Source organism: Sciurus carolinensis, chromosome 3 (genome assembly GCF_902686445.1).
Source record: "Sciurus carolinensis chromosome 3, mSciCar1.2, whole genome shotgun sequence".
In the NCBI taxonomy this organism is placed as follows: domain Eukaryota; kingdom Metazoa; phylum Chordata; class Mammalia; order Rodentia; family Sciuridae; genus Sciurus; species Sciurus carolinensis.
The window spans coordinates 151,953,784-151,978,632 of NC_062215.1; the positions used below are offsets into that span (position 1 = coordinate 151,953,784).

Below are 24,849 nucleotides of genomic sequence, written 5' to 3' on the forward strand. Positions count from 1 at the left end.
CCTTGTTATGGGGCAATTTACGTGAATGCCTCTTTAAAAGGTGATAAGGATAAATAGGGTTCTTATTACAGTTGAATAAATTGTGTTACTTTCTTTAGAATGAACCTTAAAGCTGCAAAGTTTATAGAGACGCCTATTGCAATGTTTCAGTTAGAGGAGGAAAGGAAAATAGATTTACCCCATTTACTGAATAACCATTGAAGTATCTAAGAATCAGCCGCTGTGTGCTTACTCCTCGGATGCTAGCTCTGATGCTGACATCTGATGAAGATGCTGATGGGGGCCTGCCAATTTGAAGGACCCAGATTAAATGTTTTTAGCTTGCTGTCAAAATTCTATGAAGGAAAAGAACCTACTTTGAAACCTTTGTTTAAGGTTGGCATAAAATTAGTTCTCATAGCCAATTGTTATTTACTTACAAGCAGATGCATACATTTAAATGAAATTCTGCATTGCTTCAATCCCTCTCAAAGGTGATAATGTGGTTTCCTCTACTTGTGAAATTGTTGTAATTTCACAGTCTTACTTAGATTTAATTGTGTTTATTAAGATTTGAGACAAATGATTCCAATTTTGCTTTGTGGGATTTTTTTCTTTGTCTTTTAATTTTACTTGATAGTGGTAACATGGAATATGTAGAAAACAGCAAAAAATAGCAATACATTGTTAAGTTCAACAGTTTAACCCAAGGAACTCAGTACAGCAAAGAAGCCTTTCTTTGTATTAGTTCATTAGTTCACTTGACATGTAATTAAAAAGGAACCACATATTTCTCAGTGTAATTACTAATAAAATGCTTTTATAAATGTAGTTTATTATGCTGTATGAGCATTTGGATGGCTCTTTTTTATTCTCTACATAGGCTAAGGATAATAGCATCAGATTATAAAATCTCAGGCTATAAAAATGACAGAATGCTACAAGTTGACAACAAAATAAACCACACCATGAATATTGAGGAACTTGGTAATAAATGCATGTGGTGGCATTTATTGTTAAAATATTTAGTTGTTAACATAGAAGCTACAGGCCTTGGTACTGTGCTTCAAATTATGGTTGGCACCGGAGAGACCGTGAAAGAGTAGAACTGCATGACCAAGGGTTGTGTGTTCTCACGGGATGAAAAGTGAGACCAAAAAAAGAATCAAAATTACCTATTTGATGTGTTTGATCTTGGTACTTTCTGTGTTCCTCTGTCAATGCTGTGATGAAGAGATTAAAGAGAAACAACAAAGTCAAAGCAGAATAGGGATAAACAAGTCAAGTGGGACTACTCTGGAAGCCAGGGAATGATCAGTAGGGTAGGAAAATAAATTAAATTTGGCCTTCCATTGTGTACCAGGCTCTGTGCTAAGCTTTTGGGCTTATTAGGGATGTTATCAAGGAAATTAGTATTCTACTCCCACCCCTCCTCACCCCCCACAAAACACAAACATGTACACATACACACAGCTCATTAGTTGATGTTGATCATATTAGCCTTACTGTTCAAATATAAAAACAGGTCTGAGTCCTTGAGCAAGTATGGTGGTGTGAAATTGCACACATCACTCTTTCAATCATATCTGTTATTCAGAGTCACGAATGTTTTAAGTTATACAAAATGATTTTACTTCTTTTTGATCTTTGAATTGTTGACCTTTCCAGGCTGGAGAGGTAGCTCAGTGGTAGAGCACTTGCCAAGCATGTGTGAGATCCTGGGTTCAATCCTGAGCACCACAGGAAATAAAAAATAAAATGTAGGTATCTGGTAGAAAACCAGGTGGGGAAAACAGAAAATATAAAGACACCATGGTAAGAATGAAGATGATAGTACAGATGAATGGAGTCCTGAGAACTTAGGAGAGAATAATCAGAGGGCAAGGTCAGAAAAGTAATGGGGAGCCAAAGACCTTATAGGTCAGTGCAAAGACTTAGTCTTCTCCCCAGGTGAGGTGGATCAGAGGAGACATGATCTGACTTATGTTTTAGCAACATCATTCTGGCTACTGGTTTGAGTTTTCCCTTTATCGAGGGAAAGAAGCTTAGGTAGAAATGAGACCAGTCAAGAGGTTGTTGCACATGGGAAAGATTATGGTAGCTGAATCCAAAGTGGTGACGGTGGAGGTGGTGAGAAGTGGTCAAAATCTGATTATTTTTTGAGATGTCAGATGTGTCATGGGGTGCCAGAGACAGAATAAGAAAAAGGAAAGAGATGAAGGATTATCACCAGGTTTTGGCCTGAGCAAATTGGAAGAATATAAAGGACTATGGGAAACTTTGGAAGATCAACTGTTCAGTTTTTGAGAGATTAGGAAATTTACTCTTTAGCATTTTAGAAGCACAATCTGGGAAATGAAGAGAAATAAGCAAAAGGAAACTTAATAAAGCCCCAAAAGTTAAAGAGTAATACAGGGGAGTGTGAGGTCCTGAAAGACAAGAGAAGAAAGTACAGAACAGAAGATACAGCAGCAAAGGAAGGCATCCAAATCAAGCATTGCCTGTTTGCATTTGCATGGAATTTAGGTTACTACAGCTCCTAAGATGTCTCAAAATTCTTCCACAAGCTATAGAGGTTTACTCTAGCTGAAACCTTGACATTAATGTGTGAATAGGTTTAAAAGCAGGTAGACTAGGCCATGTTCATGCCCTGGATGCTCTAGAAACCAGCATACCTTCTGTTGAGGGACCAGAGGACAGCTTATGCTAATCACTGCATCTCTGAAGCACTCTCTTCTGGGAACACTGCTACTCAGTAAGGTAGGTGTTCTGATGAATCAAGTAATTTAGTTAACAAGAACCTACAACAGACGGGGCGATCCAAGATGGCGGCCTAGAGGGAGACTGCACCCCCTGTCGCTCCAGAACCCAGGAGTTAAGAAGGGGAGGCATTGAGAGACTCGGACTGAAATAGAGCCACGGGTGAGTCTGCCCACTGGGTAAAGCGCGGCCCGGGTGGCAGGCCCAGATAGAGGTGGATAAGCGGAGCCAGGCAGGGCAGCTAGAGTCATCCACAGGCAGCCCTGCGCACTCTGGCGGTGGGCCCCGCCCACACAGCCAGCTTCTCCAGGTTCTCGGAACGGAACTGGCCCGCTAGTGAGAGCCTTTCTGACCAGAACAAGCTCCGAGTCCCGGAGCCAGCGCATCGCAGCGTACTCCGGCACGCAAGCAGATTCAGGGACCAGATAGGGCAGCCAGAGACTTCCCCAAGTAGTCTGGACCCCTGCGGTGGGAGGTGCCGTTCAAGGCTAGTTTCTCGGAGCTGACCGCCCAGTGAGAGACTTTCTACATAGAACCAGCCAGAAGCCCCCGAACCAACGGAGAGCCTCAATCCGCAAGCAGCCTCTGGGATCAGGGCAGGGCAGCCAGAGACCTCTTCAGGCGGCTCTGCCCACTCCAGCTGCAGGCTCTCTTCACGGGGCAATCCAAGATGGCGGCCTAGAGGGAGACGCACCCACAGTCGCTCCAGAACCCAGGAGTTAAGAAGGGGAGGCATTGAGAGACTCGGACTGAAATAGAGCCACGGGTGAGTCTGCCAACTGGGTAAAGCTCGGCCCGGGTGGCAGGCCCAGATAGAGGTGGCTTATTGGAGCCGGGCAGGGCAGCTAGAGTCTTCCCAAGGTAGCCTTCCACACTCCGGCAGTGGGCTCCTCCCACATGGCCAGCTGCACGGTGCAGGCCCACAGTGAGAGCATTTCAGCACAGAGCCAGTTCCAAATCGTGGAACCAGTAGGGGGCTAGGGGCAGTTTTCTTCGGATGCGCTGCTTTATCAGATTCCTCCAAGACATCAGGCTACTGAAGGCTGGGAGGTGATACACTGGAAATCTACCGGGACACTATAAGCCAATAGCGGAAAACTGCAATATCTCAGGGTCCCACTGACAACTGACCAATATGAGAAAACAAGGGAAGAAAATGTCCCAAACAAACCTAGATACTACATCAATAAAACCCAATGACAGCACAGCAGAAGAAATGTCAGAAAGGGAGTTCAGAATGTATGTAATTAAAACGATCAGGGAAGCTAATGAGGAGATGAAAGAGCAAATGCAGGCATTGAAGGAGGAGATGAAAGAGCAAATGCAGGCATTACATGATCGCACCAATCAACAGTTAAAAGACCAAATACGGGACGCAAGAGATCATTTCAATAAAGAGTTAGAGATACTGAAAAAAAAACAAACTGAAATACTTGAAATGAAGGAAACAATAAACCAAGTTAAAAACTCCATAGAAAGCATAACCAATAGGATAGAACACCTGGAAGACAGAACCTCAGACATTGAAGACAAATTATTTAATCTTGAAAGCAAAGTTGGCCAAACAGAAAAGATGGTAAGAAATCATGAACAGAATCTACAAGAATTATGGGATATCATGAAAAGGCCAAATTTAAGAATTATTGGGATTGAGGAAGGCTTAGAGAAACAAACCAAAGGAATGAACAATCTATTCAATGAAATAATAACAGAAAATTTCCCAAATCTGAAGAATGAAATGGAAAAACAAGTACAAGAGGCTTATAGAACTCCAAACATACAAAATTACAACAGACCCACACCAAGGCACATTATTATGAAAATACCTAACATACAAAATAAAGACAGAATTTTAAAGGCCGCGAGAGAAAAGAATCAAATTACATTCAGAGGGAAACCAATAAGAATATCAGCAGATTTTTCAATCCAGACCCTAAAAGCCAGAAGGGCCTGGAACAACATATACCAAGCCCTGAAAGAAAACGGATGCCAACCAAGAATCTTATACCCAGCAAAACTTACCTTCAAATTTGACGATGAAATAAGATCCTTCCATGATAAACAAAAGCTAAAGGAATTTACAAAAAGAAAGCCAGCATTACAGAACATTCTCAGCAAAATATTCCATGAGGAAGAGATGAAAAACAACGATGCAAATCAGCAACAGGAGGCACTAGCCTAAAGGAATAGCCAAATAAAGGAGAAACCAAATCATGTCAAAAACAAATATGAGTCAATTGACTGGGAATATAAATCATATCACAATAATAACCCTGAATGTTAATGGCCTGAATTCATCAATCAAAAGACACAGACTGGCAGATTGGATTAAAAAGAAAAATCCAACAATATGCTGCCTGCAAGAGACTCATCTCATAGAAAGAGACACCCATAGACTAAAGGTGAAAGGATGGGGAAAAACATACCATGCACACGGACACAGCAAAAAAGCTGGAGTATCCATCCTCATCTCAGATAATGTGGACTTCAAACCAAAACTAGTCAGAAGGGATAAAGAAGGACATTACATGCTGCTTAAGGGAAGCATAAATCAGCAAGACATAACAATCATAAATATCTATGCCCCGAACATTGGCTCATCCACGTACGTCAAACAAATCCTTCTCAATTCCAGAAATCAAATAGACCACAACACAATAATACTAGGCGATTTTAACACACCTCTCTCACCACTGGATAGATCGTCCAAACAAAAATTGAATAAAGAAACTATAGATCTCAAAAACACAATCAGCATGTTAGACTTAACGGACATATATAGAATATACCATCCAACAAAGAACGAATACACTTTCTTCTCAGCAGCACATGGATCCTTCTCTAAAATAGACCATATTTTATGCCACAAAGCTACTGTTAGCAAATACAAGAAGATAGAGATACTACCTTGTACTCTATCAGATCATAATGGATTGAAATTAGAAATAAATGACAGAATAAAAAACAGAAACTTCTCCAATACCTGGAGACTAAATAATGCACTATTATATGATGAATGGACAACAGAAGACATCAGGAGGGAAATAAAAAAATTCTTAGAAGTAAACGAGAACAAAGACACATCATATCAAAATCTCTGGGACACTATGAAAGCAGTACTTAGAGGAAGATTTATTTCATGGGGTGCATTCAAAAAAAGAAGTAGAAATCAACAAATAAACGACTTAACACTACAGCTCAAAGTGCTAGAAAAAGAAGAGCAGACCAATACCAAAAGTAGTAGAAGACAGGAAATAGTTAAAATCAGAGCCGAAATCAACGAAATCGAAACAAAAGAAACAATTGGAAAAATTAACAAAATAAATAGTTGGTTCTTTGAAAAAATAAATAAAATTGATAAACCCTTAGCCACACTAACAAAGAGAAAGAGGGAGAAAACTCAAATTACTAAAATTCGGAATGAACAAGGAAACATCACAACAGACACGAGTGAAATACAAAACATAATTAGAAGCTATTTCGAAAATCTGTACTCCAACAAAAAAGAAAACCTCGAAGACATCAACAAATTTCTAGAGACATATGAATTACCTAAACTGAACGAGGAGGACATACACAACCTAAATAAACCAATTTCAAGCAATGAAATAGAAGAGGTCATCAAAAGCCTACCAACAAAGAAAAGTCCAGGACCAGATGGGTTCTCAGCCGAGTTCTACAAAACCTTTAAAGAAGAGCTCATTCCAATACTCCTCAAACTATTCCATGAAATAGAAGAGGAGGGAACCCTCCCAAACTCGTTCTATGAAGCCAATATCACCCTGATACCTAAACCAGACAGAGACACATCGAGGAAAGAAAATTTCAGACCAATATCCTTAATGAACATCGACGCAAAAATTCTCAACAAAATTTTAGCAAATCGCATACAAATATATATTAAAAAGATAGTGCACCACGATCAAGTGGGTTTTATCCCAGGGATGCAAGGTTGGTTCAACATTCGGAAATCAATAAATGTCATTCACCATATCAACAGACTTAAAGTTAAGAATCACATGATTATTTCAATAGATGCAGAAAAAGCATTCGATAAAATACAGCATCCCTTCATGCTCAAAACACTAGAAAAAATTGTGGTAGTGGGAACATTCCTAAACATTATAAAGGCAATCTATGCTAAGCCCATGGCTAATATCATTCTAAATGGTGAAAAACTGAAAGCGTTCCCCCTAAAAACTGGAACAAGGCAGGGATGCCCTCTTTCACCGCTTCTATTCAACATCGTCCTTGAGACTCTAGCCAGAGCAATCAGACAAACCAAAGAAATTAAAGGGATACGAATAGGAAAAGAAGAACTCAAACTATCCCTGTTTGCTGATGACATGATTATATATTTAGAGGAACCTGGAAATTCCATCAGAAAACTTTTAGAACTCATAAGTGAATTCAGTAAAGTAGCAGGTTACAAGATCAATGCTCATAAATCCAATGCATTTTTATACATAAGTGATGAATCTTCAGAAAGAGAAATTAGGAAAACTACCCCATTCACAATAGCATCGAAAAAAATAAAATACTTGGGAATCAATCTCACAAAGAGGTGAAAGACCTCTACAATGAGAACTACAGAACACTAAAGAAAGAAATTAAAGAAAACCTTAGAAGATGGAAAGATCTCCCATGTTCCTGGATAGACAGAATTAATATTGTCAAAATGGCTATACTACCTAAAGTGCTATACAGATTCAATGCAATTCCAATTAAAATCCCAATGATGTACCTTGCAGAAATAGAGCAAGCAATTATGAAATTCATCTGGAAGAATAAAAAACCTAGAATAGCTAAAGCAATCCTCAGTAGCAAGAGCGAAGCAGGGGGTATTGCAATACCAGATCTTCAACTCTACTACAAAGCAATAGTAACAAAATCGGCATGGTATTGGTACCAAAATAGACAGGTAGATCAATGGTACAGAATAGAGGACATGGACACAAACCCAAATAAATACAATTTTCTCATACTAGACAAAGGGGCCAAAAGTATGCAATGGAGAAAAGATAGCCTCTTCAACAAATGGTGCTGGGAAAACTGGAAAACCATATGCAATAGAATGAAATTAAACCCCTATCTCTCACCCTACACAAAACTCAACTCAAAATGGATCAAGGACCTCGGAATCAGACCAGAGACCCTGCATCTTATAGAAGAAAACGTAGGTCCAAATCTTCAACTTGTTGGCTTAGGATCAGACTTCCTTAACAGGACTCCCATAGCACAAGAAATAAAAGCAAGAATCAACAACTGGGATAGATTCAAACTAAAAAGCTTTCTGTCAGCAAAGGAAACTATCAGAAATGTGAAGAGAGAGCCTACAGAGTGGGAGAATATTTTTGCCAACCATACCTCAGATAGAGCGCTAATTTCCAGAATCTATAAAGAACTGAAAAAACTCAACAGCAAGAATGCAAATAATCCAATCGACAAATGGGCTAAGGAAATGAACAGACACTTCACAGAAGAAGATGTACAAGTAATCAACAGATATATGAAAAAATGTTCAACATCCCTAGTAATAAGGGAAATGCAAATCAAAACTACCCTAAGATTTCATCTCACCCCAATTAGAATGGCGATTATCAAGAACACAAGCAACAATAGGTGTTGGCGAGGATGTGGTGAAAAAGGAACACTCATACATTGCTGGTGGGGTTGCAAATTAGTGCAGCCACTCTGGAAAGCAGTGTGGAGATTCCTCAGAAATCTTAGAATGGAACCACCATTTGACCCAGCTATCCCACTCCTTGGCCTATACCCAAAGGACTTAAAATCAGCATACTACAGAGATACAGCCACATCAATGTTCATTGCTGCTCAATTCACCATAGCCAGATTGTGGAACCAACCTAGATGCCCTTCAGTTGATGAATGGATAAAGAAACTGTAGCATATTTATACAATGGAATATTACTCCGCAATGAAGAATGATAAAATTATGGCATTTGTAGGCAAATGGACGAAATTGGAGAATATCATGCTAAGTGAGATAAGCCAATCTCAAAAAACTAAAGGACGAATGATCTCGCTGATAAGCAGATGAGGACATATAATGGGGGTTGGGAGGGGTTAGCATTAGGTTTAGGGTTAGGTTTAGAGTTAGGCTAAGGAGAGCGGTAAGAATGAAGGAAAGAAGGACTGTATAGAGGGAAAAGAGGGGTGGGAGGGGTGGGGGGGAAGGGAAAAAAAATAAACATCATTACCCTATGTAAACGCTAAAAATAAATAAATAAACAAAAAAAAAAAGAACAGGATCACAACATTCCTGGAAAAAAAAAAAAAAAAAAACCTACAACATGTGATTTAAATTGATTTTCAGCCTGGAATGAAGTCTATGTGCATTGTAGATGTTGAGATGAAGACCAGATGGAGAGAGTCTCTCAGTCAGCACCTAGAGGACAGTGATTTGGATGAGCACTACAGATTCAGAAACTGGTTATCATTTTTTCTAGAAGTCAAGACTTTCTTTCATTCAGACTAAGTTTGGCTGAACAAATTCCTAGCAATCATGATATTGGGAGACAGGTTACATAATTGATTAAAGAGAATATGAAATTGGGGAATACCCAAATGTCTGTTACTATCTTCAAGAAGAGTCATGTATTACCAAAAAGTGAAGTTCACATTATTTAGTGCTTTCATGAACAAAATAAAAGTATTCTACAATGTGGTCACTCTTTTTATAGGCTTTTTTTTTTTTTTTTTTTCTTGTTGGTTTTGAAAAAGGTCACACTGTGATCTGAAACCCTGTATTGGAAATTTAAAAAAAAAAAAAAAAAAACTTGATTGTATTGCTATGTCGTTGGGAAACAAAATCTCCAAAGTACTATGTTTCTCCCATTTGACCAATAGGTATACTGTGGTTACTAAATATGCTGTAATCTTGTGTGAATATGATGTGTGGAAAACAGTGAAGTATCATTAGAAGGAAATGTATAGGTTATGATCTATCTTATGAGTTAACAATTTTAGATTTGTGTGTTATCCTTCTGATTGATATTCTGTTTATTTTTTCCTTAATATTTAAAGTGCATGGATTGTCCTGAGAGTTAAGGATATAGCAAGAGAAAAAAAGTTTGACATTCTTAAGCAAACAGTTCACAGTACCAATATAATTTACCACTGCCTAGTTGATTGTACATTGAAATAAACATCGTTAATATGTGTTAGAATTCACCAGTATGCAACGTTGAGGTTATAATTATGGCATAGAAATAGTGAGGAAAATAGCAATTCCACCATACTTTTTAAAAATTGATTTCATTTTCCTTTTCAGAATTTAATGTGTTAAACTCTTCATTTTGGTCAGATGATTAGAAAGATATAGTTCCACTGATTATTTTATACTAGAATAATCTTTCATTATTAATCCATTTGAGTCTTATCTTAAATCAGTTCATCAGTGCTAGCAATTAAAAATAGAAAATGCTTGTGCTCAATTTCAAGAATTAAAAATAATGCCCTGGGAGCAAGTGTTTCTTTTCTGTGGTGAGAGGATTGTTGGATTCTCCAATTAAAGAAGTCTCCATCCTGGAAATGAGTAGTCAATTATGAAAATTATTTTTGAATAGCCAATTTACATATCCCTAATTGTATTCATTTCTTTTGAAAGACTGAAGTTGGAATTTATGATGTTTTGATTGGTTACCCCCACACTTGCATTATTAATACTATTGCCAAAAAGGTTCCCCTATGAATGGGGCTTTGAGCGCCTTTCCTGAATAAATGTTTGAATCATAAGTAGGTTTGTTTTATTTAATGAATGAAAAATATTGAAAGATTTACCAGCAGTTTTCACATTGACGCATGCTGTACTTCATTAAATTGACAGTGGCCTCCCTCAGCTGCCTCCTGAACTTGTGCTGGACTTTACTGCATCAGTTACAGAGGAACACAGGAAGTCCCTCTCTGGTGGGGTTTTCTGTTGGCCAACAATGCAGTCTTCAGTGGAATGGCCCTTATTGTCTGCATGACTACTACAGATTTAAAAATATGTTGCTCTTATTTTAATGAAAAATGACTTGGAGAAGACATTTCAAGTCTTTGTATTAATGATAAGCATTCTATTATATGAAATAAAATTAAGAAGAAAATGGGTATAATTGGGTTAAAAATGATGGTGTTTAGTCTCATTGCACTTAGTATCCATTGAAGTTAAACTAGTCCACATAGAGTCCATCATGAAAGAAAATAATATGAAAAAGCATGTAAAAAATTGGGTATCTGCATATTTAAGATAAATACAAATTATAAATATACACACAGTCTAAGTATGTATGGGTTTAATTGTGTCTTGTAGTACAGATATAATTTGGGATTTTGTAAAGTGTCTTAGACTTTGAGTCTGGAATGTTCACTGATATCACATAAACCCATTGTTCAACTTTTGTAGATTTGACTTTCATTTCAGGGAATGCTCTTGAAATAGATAATGAAGTCTTTTTAGGTATAGTAGAGAAAAGTGGTAAGGGAAGGAGGCAGCCATTTCGTTGCTTTAAGAGAGTTAACTGAAATTCGCTCTATTTTAGGAATAGACAAAATAAACAAGGGAACAAACCATTCATTATGTCCTGGCTATGGTGTTTATAGACATAATATTATTGAAGAATTAAGAGTTGTGGTACAGTAACATTAAAGTTTCAAGTCTGAAGAGGCCATTTTCTTTAAAATCAAATAAAGATCACAATCAGCTAGATACAGTATCCCTTAGATATGCGTGTCCTACAAAGTAATTAGTGTTGTTGGACTTGTTTGTAGCTGATTGCTGTGTTTGACGAACAAGAACCTCTCCACAAGATTGAGAGCCCCAGCGGAAATCCTGCAGATCGGCAGAGCCCAGATGCTTTTGAGACAGAAGTGGCCGCCCAACTGGCTGCGTTTAAACCAATTGGTGGGGAAATTGAAGTAACCCCTTCTGCTCTGAAATTAGGTATGTGTATTTTTAGTGGTATGCTTTTCACCTGGTTGAAAATACATCTTATTTACTGTGTTGCTCAACCTTTGGCTTTTATTCTGTTAATATTTTTTTCTTAAAAAAAAAAAAAAACAAACTGGGTTTGTCTTTTCTCTGAATTTTTTTTTTTTCTTAATATATCTCTTTGCAGCTGCTGGTGCTCAGGTAAGTAGATGCAATTTTTTTTTTTTTTTTCTTGAACTGAAGGTGAATCTGAATTGCATGCCCTTGAAGAAATATCGGGGGGGAGTCAGACTGTAAATGATGAGGTTGACTGTATCCTCTGAGGAGCACATAAAAAAGTTGCTGAAAAAAAAAGTCATTTGGAAGAGCTAAGGGTTACCAAGGAATCCATACTAGAAATAAAGGTCAGTTTCTTTCTTAGCCATCTTCTTTTTCTTCTAATATATATCTCAGACTCCGGGGAAAATATTTCGAAGTTAGTTCTGAAATTCTTTCCTGCTGCTTTATTCAAACAAGAACAATTCATCTGGTGATTTTGTTCAGAATTCTTTTTCATGATATTTGTTTTGAAGGTGTTTATAGAAAGAGAAAATAGACATTCTTATAAAGGTTTTGTCAATTTACAACTCTAAGAGGAAAAAAAAATCTGTTTTTGGTGATATTTCTTAGAAGTTTAGATCAGCTTAACAGCATGAAGTTTTTGAAAACCCACCAGTATCTTGGTACATAATCTGTATTCTTGTTGAATGTGTGCACGCCAGTGTGAGGATGTTCGATGCATCTACCAAAGTTTAACTCTCCAAACTGGAAGGACAGGCATTTCCTATGTTGAGAAAGGAATCTTACTCTTTTGAAAGCACAGCATATCCTTAAAATTGCAAAAATCATACATAGGACTTGCTTTCCCTGTTTGAAAGAAAATGTGTACTATTAAGTTGATTTTACATACAACCACACTGAATAACTAAATTGTGCCTAGATTTTCTGAAACACATCTGTAATGTCCTTTTTAAAACAAATCAAATGGAAATTAATGACCTATGGTCTTCATGATTTTCTCCATCTTTTGGAAACCCAGCTAGTGAAGCAGCCTACTGGAATGCGGGTGTCCAAGGGCTTGGTGGCAGCTTCTCTTCCTCTGGAGCCAGGCTCTTGGCTTCAACAGCCTTGCAGCCCCATCATTTATTTGCATAATGGATGTCTTTTTATCCATTATGCAAAGGATATGAGAGGAAAATTAGGCAGTAAGGGGAGACGAAAGATGAAAATTGTTCTTGCTTGTTTTAATGCTCTATTTATGAACAAGTGCTATGGTCTTCAAAAGTCTGCACCTCAGAGTACCCCCTGTGCCTGGGAACTTGTTTTTACCTTTCTCTTATAAGTTTTTGCAGGGGAAAATGTTTTGTTTTCCCTTAGCTCTTTTGCATTTCTTTGGTAGGACCACCTGAGCAACATAGTATTGCTGAGTGCAAGAAGAAAAGTGAGCTGAGGTTCCCCTTCTTTGGGAAAGCAGGCTTTCTCTTTCTTCCACACTGACTGTAAGAAGGGATAATACTAAATAGGGAACCACATGTCAGGCACTGAGCTGAAGGTAGTGCTCTGAGGAACCTAAACATTACTCTGAATAACTCATTTCAAAGTCCCATGATACCTAGTGAGATTTTGTTGTTTACACAGCTATTAGGTGACTGAGTCAGGATTTGAACCCTTGATGGCTCCAGTGTCAGGAACCACTTTACTGTACTGCCTCTGATAGACGCTACTCATAAAATAATAAATTGATATAACTTTCCTGGAATTTACTTTGTGAATATATACTAAATCCTGAAAAGGCTAACTAAACTTCGTGGCTCACAAACCCAATTTTGCTTAATAACAGATTATATGATGAGATTAGCTAATACACTCACTTTTGGGTGATTTATTGTTGACTTCCAACCTTTTGACCCAAACCCTTGATCCTCTCCAGCTCCTCCCTTTTCCTCTACCATCCTCACTTCTGTGCTGCTTAGCTTGCTTGTCCATAGCCAGGGAGGTAGGCCAGAGCTTCATCATCTGTTCCATCTTTGCAGGGCCTCAGTTGGACCTCTCCCTTTACAGTGCCTGCCTTCTTCAGTCCCTGCTGTTGCCAGGTTACCTTTCTAAATCACAGATCTGCTTATGTACTCCTCTGCTTAAACACCCTTCAGTGGCTTCCTATTGCCCCGAAAACCATGTCCAAACTCATTAGCAAGCCAATGTAGATGGTTTCTCTAAACTGACTTGAGGAATTTGGACAGGGATAAGTGATACAATTTAAAAAAAAAAAAAATCATTCCTTCTCCACCCTCATGGTGTAGCAGATTGACATTTTATTTCTGGAATTTAAAGAACATAGTAAACACACATTTATCAGGTTTTCAGGTAGAGAAGCAAAAGAAGAAAGCAAAACAGTCAGCTTTGGTGTCCACCTCTTCTGTTTTCCTCTTCCTGGACCCAGGGCAGGACATGTCATAGGCCAGGCGTCTCAGGATGGAGTGGTATGGTTGGCAGTAGATTCAATGTTCATGGCTTTTCTGGGAATGACCTGGTCATGGCTATTCTGGGAATGACCTGGTTGGTTGTCAGATCTACACTGAGGTCCCCTTTAGATCTTTAGATGCAGAATGGGAGAGGGCAGGCAGAGGAGGACTTGTGTAGCAGCAACTCATCATGACAGAGTGATTATTTAGTACAAGCCACTGAACCCCAGACCTTCATTGCTGTTCCTTACTCAGCTCCCACAGGCCACTGGAACTCATTCTTTTCCCTGAGCTCTTTTGCCCAGGTTGGAACAGCAGATGCAGGATCTAATTCTTGCTGGTTTTCTCATGATTAAGGCCCATTCAATAAAATAAGAAATTTTAGTTATTGTCTGATTACATGTTTTTCCTTCTTAAGGAGAAAGAATTTTTAAAAATATTAGAATCAACATATTTTTATATCTAGTTCACACTGTTGCCAGAAAATTATCTGTTTTACTGGTATTTGAAATCAAAATATACTTAGTGTTCAGTAAAAATTTTGTATCTCCTTTTCCAACACAAGATAGCTATCAACAATATTCTGTTAAAAACTAACAACTTTTCTATATGGTGCATAGAGGTTGGCCCTCCCATCCTTCCTTTTACCTCCAAGATGAAATACTTATGCACAGGATGCTTATGCATAAAATTCATTTGCACAGGCTCTTCATTGCCTAGCTGCTTCCTTTCTGCCCACCTTTCCTGCTGGCCACTCTTCCAAGGCCAACTTGACCTGTAACCATCACAAGTCACTTGCCATTCCCTGAATTTACTACTTTCAAATCTCTGTGCCTTTATAAGTACTGTTCCCTTTACCTGCCTTGCCTTTTACTTCTTTTTTTCTTTTTAATCTGGTGAACTCAAATGCACCTTTTAAGCCCAAACTCAAATATGACCTTGTTTGTAAAGCCTTGTTCAAATATTTGAGATAGTACCATAAGTGTTCAATAAGTATATTTTTAAATTATTCATTCAGCAATAAATGGTCACAAGGTGAATATCAGAAATCTTCTACCAACCTGAAGGAGTTCATGGTTTCATGCTCTCTAAGTTAATAGGATATATATATATATATATATATATATGTTTTTTTTAATTGGTAGGTGGAGTTTTAAATCAAGTGGGCGACCACATAATTCCAATCTCATTCATCTAAATTATTTCCTACCATTCCTCTTATAATGGATTTTCTATTACAATGCTAAATGACTGAATCCTAAGTCCTAACTGGAAAATTATTCTAACACTTTGACATCCTATGTTTTCTGAAACTGTCCAATGCCTTTTACCAAATATCCTAAAGATTGCTCACCTAAGAGTTTATTTACAAGAAGATACATGGTGGAGAAAACACCAAAGTCATATTTACAGAATCCATTTGCATTTTTAAATCACCTAATTTAAGGATTTTTCAATTCTCTTCTGTGGAACTAGGGCATATTTCAGTGATTCAACAGAAGTTTGATTCTTGTTAATTAATAAGTTTTAGAAGCTATTCTAATTTATTCATGTTCAACCTCTGGACAAAATAGGATTGGTTATACTAGCAGGTAAAAGAGGGATGCAGAAGCCTGTTGAGCAAGCAACAAACAGAATCCCAATGCTTCTTAGGAGTTCTATAGCAAAGAAGTGCACCTCTGCTCAAAAGAATTACACACCTCTTAGAAGAAATTGTATTGAATGCTTATCTAGAAAGGCACAGTTTCATAGAGTTTCATGATTAACAAACGTGTAGTCAACAGACATTATATTGCAAATGAACATATTAAAGCTTAAAGTCAACGTGTGCTCTAGTGCTAAACAACTAGTTGGTTAAGAACTGGAATTAGAAACTATACATTTTGGCTTCTAGTACAGTGTCTTTTCAACTATTAAAATATTTTTAGATTAATTATAGATATCAGTGATCCATGTTTTCTAAATAATATATGTCACCAAATAGTACCTCAGATCCACTTGGAATTGAGCTAGAATGTAAGTTAATAAACAGGTAATATGAAGTGTTGTAAAATCAAAAGCTAATGAAGAGGACTGGGGTTGTGGCTCAGTGGTAAGTGCTTGCCCAGCATGTGTAGGGCACTGGGTTCAATCCTCAGCACCACATAAAAAAAATAAATAAATAAAATAATGGTATTGTGCCCACCTACAACTAAAAATATTTTTTAAAAAAGCTAATGAAGGAACCTAAACAAGAAAATTGACATATTTAATCTTTTTTTTTTTTTAAATTTCTGTCAGTTCCTAAAATGAATTTGCTCTTTGTATGTTTGGAGGAAAGTCACACCAAAACCAATAAGGTGAAGGATCCCTACTTGATTCTTTTGTGATGTGGATATCTGTACCTTTCTTTGGTATTCCACATTTTCAGACATGGAAATAAGTCAAAATACCTAGGACAATTATTTTGAAGTTTAGAAGGGTAAGAGTCCTTAAGCTTTGCCCCAGGTAGTCCTCATGCTCTGTTTTGAATCAGTAGAATCTGACCTTCAGTTCCCCCAAAGGTATTCTGCAAGTCATAGCCTAAGGTTGCCCCAAATTCCTGTCCCTTGAGAGCCAGTGACATGGACCTGGTCCCAGACCTGACACTATTTGAACTAGTTGTGTGTTCTAGACAAGTGATTTCACCTGCCTCTATCAGGACCATTTTTTTTTTCCAAACAAAAAATAAACTAAGACACATATAAGACATATTTGAATTTCGACAGAAGTGAAAACTCAGAATCAAGGACATAAGGTTACTATCTATTGTGTCCACCATTCTCCCTGGGCCACATTTTCTTATCTATAAAGCAAGTCTTTCTTGTTTCAATGGACTGTGATCATCCCAGGAGTATTTCATTAATACCAAGCTGAGTTTGAATTTAACTCCATGTTCCTGTCAGTTTCCCTCCCATGGTCCAATTAATTAGTAGTTTTATTTTGTGCCTTTTGATAATTTTTCTCAGTGCTTCCTGATTGAAATTTGCTATTTTGAGTTCAAGCTTGCACAAGAAAATATTTCTTTAGTTATAATTATTTTAGCAATGCAATTTCAATAGTGTTTCAAGATAAAAAGAACTTTAAATTTGGCTGTTGCCACTTGTATGATCTATGTTACCTAGATGTAAAGCAATCTGATTAAAGTTTGGAGCTGAACTAGTATGAGCTTTATTTTCCTCTTTGTGTTAAACTTTGAAGATGAGCTACTTTCTATTTGAAAGTGATTCTTGTTTCTGAGACTTGAAAGGTGCCTCAGATGCTTTATTGTTTCCTCCTGTGTTTGTGCTTCTTCAAAACAGAAATGGAAATTATGATTATATGTTTGTTATAATATAATTATTTTCAAAACACTGAGTCCCCTCCTCTTTATTTTCAGTAGTTCTCAGAAAATATTGTGTAGCCACAGATTATTGTTGGAAATTGTAACCATTTTCTTTCTGATTTTGAATAACTCACTGCATAAAGGAAACATATGGGAACATTTTTCTCAATTCTTAAGGAAACCAAATCCCTTTATGACAGTGATCTTCAGGAAAGCATAAAGAAGGAGGAAGTTTATTCCTTTAATTAGGCTGCAGTGTGTAAGTAGCTGCTTACATAATGTGCCCATAATGTGAGTTTAAGTATTGGCATCTGATCCTAGACAAACACACTCACACCACACACATAGCAGAACTTAAGCTCAGGATTGGTTTGCGCTTCTGATGGAGCCTTTGAATTCTGACTACAAAGCACATAACATGTAGGGTTCCTTATTGCTGCAAGCTCCACTGTCGGCTTCAAACCCAGAGTTAAAATTACCAAGGAACTGAGGTCATTGCTTGGATGAATCCATAAGTCATAATTTGGTCATTATGTTTCATCCTATTTGTTTGCTGTTGAGACCAATTATTCAAAAGTTAGCAGCTATAGAATAGCTTTTCTTTCTTTTCCTCTTTCTTCCCTGGAAGCCTGGTGTTTTTTTCCCATGCAGGCTTAGATGAATGATGTTGTAATTAGCTATGGTAACCTTGCTAGGCTATCATCAATCAGTCATAGCCATATAGTCAACAAAATGTGTGTGTGCTTTCTGGCAACTCAATCAGGACTAAGGAGGTGACAGTATTTCTAACCTATTTTGGGCACCATTCTTCTTTTGCTATTGTTGCTTTAGTTTTTATTTTAGTTTTTGTTTTCAGAATAGGTGAAAGGTTGCTTTGGGGAAGAAGCATTAGTGTGTTCACTAAATATCTAAATTTTTTTAATACTTTGGTAAAGGGCCAACGATACTAGTTAATTGAGAGAATAGAGTCAATGCCTAAAGACAAGCAGCTGCTAAAAAATATTAGAAGCTAATCACCATACAGGAGTAATTTTTGTTTTGAGTGAGGTCCAAATATGACTATTTTTAATGTTCAATTTTTAATGTACCTGATGTTTCCTTCTCTTGTGCAGTATATATGGCTAAATTTATGGCTAAACTTGGTAGCAAAATTCATAATAAGTCGGTTGTGCTCTGATAGAAAATCAAGAGGGAATTTACATAGAACCAAAAAGTGTAAGAGAGCACCTGAAGAGCAAGCTTTCATTCTTGTTCTTTTTGAGCTGTATTTTCTCAGTTGATAATATGACCTCTTAAAAAACACAAGAGTTCACCATCTCCCCTTTGGCCTCTTACTGATGCTGGACCCACACTGAGATGGAGTCTGCAGATCCTCTAATAAACAAACGGAATGAAAGGTCACCTTTCCCACTGTTCATTTGATATTAGACCCCTGGGTTTTTAAGCCTCTTTTGCAGATTGCTTTTAATGGTAAGGCCTGTGAGGCCATGTTTGCAGAGGACTTGTCCCTAAGTAACGAAAATATTCTCAGCAATGCTGTCATATTCACCTTCTTATACTGCCCTGGACCACTGACAAAATGATTCGTGGCTTGTCCTCTTAATAAAAAAAAAAAAAAACAAAGAAATAAACAAATAAAAACCAATGCATGCGCCCAGTATTTCTTTTCCCCCTGCTTTTAGATGCTATGAGGCAACCCAGCCAAACCAAGCAGATTGTCCTTGTGGAACCTACCAGTGTTTAAAATGTCTGTTATAGCATGCTTTTGAATTTCTTACCTGTATTAAAATTTGTTAATGATATGACTCATCTTTTTAAATATATAAATCTTTGTAGCAAAAAAAACAGATTATATTTTCTCATAAATTTCTAATTGCCCCTAAACAAATCATTTATAATAACCAACCTGATTTTCTTCCACAGTTTGTATTTCAGCAGTCTTGCTAAGAATTCAATATAGGGTAGTCTTTTCCACTGACATAAATGTAAGGTTTAGCCACTGGAATTCCCGCCCCCTGCCCCCAGAGTATGCAGGTGGGCACAATCACGTGATTCTTATTTTCTTTCTGCCCAGATAGGCAAAGAAAAAATCCACTAATTTAATTATTTACAGAAGATCCATCTTAAGGACAAGTCACTCAGAGTTGGACACGCTTTTGTGACTGGCTCAGAATTTTCTCATTTGTTTTATCTGATAAAGCCATGTGATGAATTATGCCCCAATCTATACACATTTGGTTATTTCCCTTTTTTGTACCCTATCTGAAACTTTAACCAATACCTTGGTTTGACCCAATGAAATTAAAATATGGAAGCAGCTTGATCTGTTCATTCTCACATCCAAGGCGATAAGGAAAGTGACAGCCCTTGCTTAGCAATGGCCTTAAAAATAAGCCCTCCCTCTTTTGTTTACCTTTCTTTTAATATTTACCAGATAAAAGAGCGGGACCTCCCAGACAGCACCACCACACCCTGTCAGTTTATCTCTGAAACAATGTGTCCTTCCTCTGGAACCCAGAAATAGCCCTCATTCTGTTTATTCACTGGCTTAATGAGAAAGTTTTGAGAGCTATCAGAAAATACAGGTAACCTTCTAAAATACCAAAATAAATTCCAATTACTGTTCTTTGTAAATATGAGACTCTATGTAAACTCCTCAAACTCCTTTACAGATGGAAGGAATTTGGGGCTTTATTTATTTATTTTTTCCTGTGTGTAAAATTAGAGGAAAGGAAATTATGTGGTACATCTTATTTTTCCTTTGTTTATATGGAAGACTGGGCTATGGTAACTGAATGCATGTATGTGGACTACATTGTGATCAAGGAAAATAAATAGGCTCTTTGCCCTGCCACAACCTATTTAAAATCTTAACACGAATATTTGGTATCTTAAGATAATATTGACTAAAATAAGCCATTACTTCAGTGTTCATATTTCTTAAAACTGTTAGGAAAGGTGACATTTCTAAGTCTTTTTGCACTATTTGTACTAAAACATGGTATAGATAGCAGCAAGCTGAATGGCCTGGTGTCATGTGGGTGCTATGTAATTGTGATGATCAATTAAGCTCTACTTGTGTTTTTAAAACAAATAGACTCTCTATCCCCAGAGATCTGAAAGCATGAGGCAAAACTTCTTGTTTTAGTCACAGTTCAGGAATAATGTCCTTTGACCTCATGACTTTAATTTGGTGTTACAGTTAACTGCCCCTGTGGCAGGGGGTTTAGCATCTGCATAGCTAACATCTGCTCTTTTAAGAAGATTTGGCTTAAGAATATAACTATGGAAATCAGTATATTGGGTGTCAGTGCTAGAGAAAATGGTGACATGCCTGTCACTGACTTCAGTTAATCAATAATTATTTATTGATGGCCTGGTAGATGAAAAGCATTATGCTAGGCTACCAGAGGAATATAAAATAACACAAGTCATGAACTCATTCCCAAGCAGCTTGGAATCTCGTTGACTTTAAATAAATTACAGGGTGATTTTCTTAACTTGGTTAAGATTCCATTTTTTAAAAATTTATTACTGTTGTTATAATATTGCAGATCATACAATTACAAAACCTCATAGATGAAAAGATTGCGCCTCATAAGTTAATTCAGATGCTTACAAATGCTTTATGTGCATGCCATTAGTCATGTGCAATTTCTCCCCAAAGCTTGGTTAATTGTCTTGTATTTGGGTCTTGATAGAGAGGTAAATGGCAATAAAATTTCAAATTTTTAGTCTACTTGTGATGCTACAGTCTTCATGACTCTGTCTTTTGCACAGTGTCAATTTTATCTCCAAATTAGCACTAAGAAATAACTAAGATTCCAAAGTCTTTCCACAAACCAACACTGTCTGTCCTCTGCTGCCCAAAGGAGGTCTCCAGGAACCTAATGGATTGATAGTTTGTTCTCTCTATCTCTCTGTCTCTCTGTCTCTCTCTCACTCTCTTTCCGTGTATCCATCCATCCTTCTCCCTAAAGACACTCCAGTATAATGCAGACCTTCAATTCTGAGTAGTGAATGTGGAGCCCAGACTACTATTCTGGTTAGCATAGCAAGTGCACTGTTGGTAAGAACTAATTGTTTCTAATCAGAATGTAGATGTCTGAAACCCACTCCTAACTACCTTTTCACTGAGCCCCATGTAAATTACTGACTAGGCACCCCAAGAGTGATCTTTCCTGCTTCCAAACAGTGCATTACCTCACCCTAATTTATTTGTGTGTTACAGAGAAGTTTAAGCAAATTACATTTTCAGTCCCTCTAATCTTCTGATTCAAAACACCATTCTCTGGTTGGGGGTCTAAATTAGTTAAACACGATTGTCCTGTATGTGAACTGTCGTACATTGTGCACTGGATTGCAAAGGAGCAACTTGGAAGATTTCCTTAGAGAAGTGTGGAGAATGAGTTTTGCATCTTTCCTTCTTTTTGGACCAAATATCACCTTTAAGAATTTACTCAAAAGTTAATTTTCTTTAAAAGACCTTCCTTTAATGTCTTATTATCCTATTATTAAATAAATATAATGTTCAGCATTTGTTTGGTCATTCCACCAATTTGATATCATAATGTGCTGTCATTTCAGTAAGGTGAAGAGTGACATGAGGTCATCAAAAATTCTCTATAGATTCCTCTCCTCAAAAATAATTTTTCCCCAATACTCAACATATTTGATTTCATTTCTTCTCTTAATATCTTGATAAAGTAAGCAAGCAATGCTTTACTTCCAAAAGAAATAAGGAATAGAGGAGGACAGAAATATAACACTATACATTTACTCCACAGCAGTGTAGTGTGGAATTCAGAGTATGAGCCCTAAGGCCCATCTACCTGATCATATATGGTCTGTCACATACAGGCTGCACGACATGAGGCAAGTCACTTAATCTCACTGTGTCTGTTTCCTCACTTATAAAACTGGAGTATTACTAATAATGATCTGATGGGGTTGTAGCAAGTGCATTCATGTGTCTATAAAGGTAAAACACTTAGAATGCCACATGACATGGTATATAACTACTAGTCACTGTTCTTATTTTCATCATCATACCTACTGTTGATCATCTGGAAGAAGAAATATGAAATCTCCTTGGCTTCATTCAATACATCTTTGAATCTACTCCTCAGATCTCCATGTTTCTCATATTTCACTTTTAAGCCATGAAACAGTATTCTTTTCCCAAATATAGGTTCTGGCCATCGTATGCCCTCCTTTAAACCATAATATTAAATTTTTTGTTTTCCTTCTTTTCAGGCATATGAGATAAATGGTAAAATAGTTTATGGAAACCAAAACAATAGCCAGGGACATTAATCAGAATGGTATAATAGCTGCAATGGCTTCAAACAATACCTTTGTGCTTGTTTTTAGAGATTTGTAGAAGAGTAATTGCTTTGGTCCTTTTAATCTTTTTCTTCTTTTTAACTCAAATATGGGTTACTTTTATTTCACCATCCTGACTTATCATAAAGTTCATAAAAATTTTCTTTCATGATTGGTAAATGCATGTTGTCCATGTTGAAGAGAACCTTTACACAAGGAAATAATTATACTTTTAAAATTATCTTAAGTGAGTTATGATTAGCTATGATTACCCATATCTATGATGCAGGGAACTGCCCCCAAATCCACCTTTAATCAAGCACCCAAATACCAGGGCTTGGAAACATGTCTCAGATCCAGTTCACAGTAGCAACTTCCTCTTTTGCCCACAAATCCCAGAAAATCTGCCCTCAAAACTACTTTGCTAGTAGTACCCTAAAATGCTAGCTCATATCTCGCACCAATGCCAACTCAGTCCAGCACTCAGAATATTTAAGGTCAAGCTTTGAGATTGATAATGTTTTCTAGTTAAATCTCTTGAAATGAATAAAGAACCATTATCATTGCCCATAAATGATATGCAACAATTCAGAACTATATAGACTGTGTATTTTCTCAGGACTTAATTTAGTACAGACCTAAAAAAGGAATTAGTCATTGTAGCAAATAAAAATTAATCTGTTTTATAAATTGCAAAATACTCTGTAGGGCTTGTCTTTTTGTTTGTTTGATTTTACTTGAGGGGAAAATTTCAAATTGCAATTCTAAAAGAAGGGTGGATATAATTACCTAAATGTAGAACAATTGAAAATACTTCACCTAAGATATATAAATAATTGGGAAAAATTTTTCTTGTTTTTCTTGGGTTACCTGCATAATTGCCTCCACTTTCCACCTGATTTGGTATAAGTAGACATAGGTTGAGTAGTTTTCAGGAAATTGGTAATGGGGATTTTTGTCATTGTTGTTTGTTTTCCCTTTGCAGAGTGGCTTGAAGGTAAAATGAATGATATTGTGAAATTCTGGTATGACCAATGCAATTTTAGTTATTCAACAGGTAGTTGGACTTGATTTTTAGATATTGTGTAAGAATTTCCTCATTTGGTAGTTACATGCTGAAATAATTTTGGCATTACTAAATCATGAACAAATATAGTTAATTTTATACTGAAGTCCTAACACACTTGAGTGTGTATTTTTGGATTGACATTCATACAGTTTCAGACTAAGGCTTTAGTAAACAACATATCCCCCAAACAGGCATGCATGTGAATGATTGTGTGTGTGTGTGTGTGTGTGTGTGTGTGTGTATGTGTAAGGGAGGGAGAAGTGAATTTAGTCGATTTAGTCAATGATTCAGAGGAGATAATTGAGCCTGTGTGAAGAAAATATGAAAGCATTTTGTTACCTAAGTCAGTATTCTCAAAAAAAAATTAAGTTTTGAGAAAATTGTCATTGTATTCATAATTTAGTGGTTAGATTAGAAAAATAATAAAAGATGCATTTCTTTTCAAAAGGACTTGACTTACATTATTTGACAAGTATTAATAGATCTTTGTTAAAACATATTCATAATAGTCAAGATTTTTCAATCTTCCCATTAGTCAGTTGAGAATAATTAGTTTTCACATATGTGTGGTTGTGTAAATTCTGCTACTTTATCACAGCAATTATTGGAGTTTCATACTGAGGATGGAATAGACTTAAAATGGAATAGCACACAAGGGAAAATGTGGCAAAATGATTTCATAGAGTTTTAAATTCAGATTGGTGATAGCCAGGGCCCCTAGGAGAAGAAGTTTCTTTCTGTACCTAATATGAATAAATTCATATTAAAGATAAATTAGCATGTAACAGATAATCCACAAAGGGATGCCATTGGATACTTGAGTTGTCAGTTATTTGGGAAAGTGTTTAATTCAGTAGCAAGACATGGAGTGGGCCTGAGGTTTGAAGGAGAGGCTTTCTCCTCCTGGAGGACTAGATGCTGTGGTTATAAAGAGAAG

At 36.9% G+C, this 24,849-nt stretch overlaps 1 protein-coding gene across 1 annotated transcript in view; it reads left to right on the forward strand.

Annotated features, from left to right (window-relative positions):
• Positions 1–24,849, forward strand: part of Pard3b (par-3 family cell polarity regulator beta) — a 1,015,658-nt gene that overhangs the window by 382,830 nt on the left and 607,979 nt on the right. Inside the window, exon 3 of the mRNA XM_047544116.1 lies at positions 11,515–11,686. Coding sequence (XP_047400072.1) covers positions 11,515–11,686 — 172 coding nt within the window. The remainder of the gene's footprint in view (positions 1–11,514; positions 11,687–24,849) is intronic.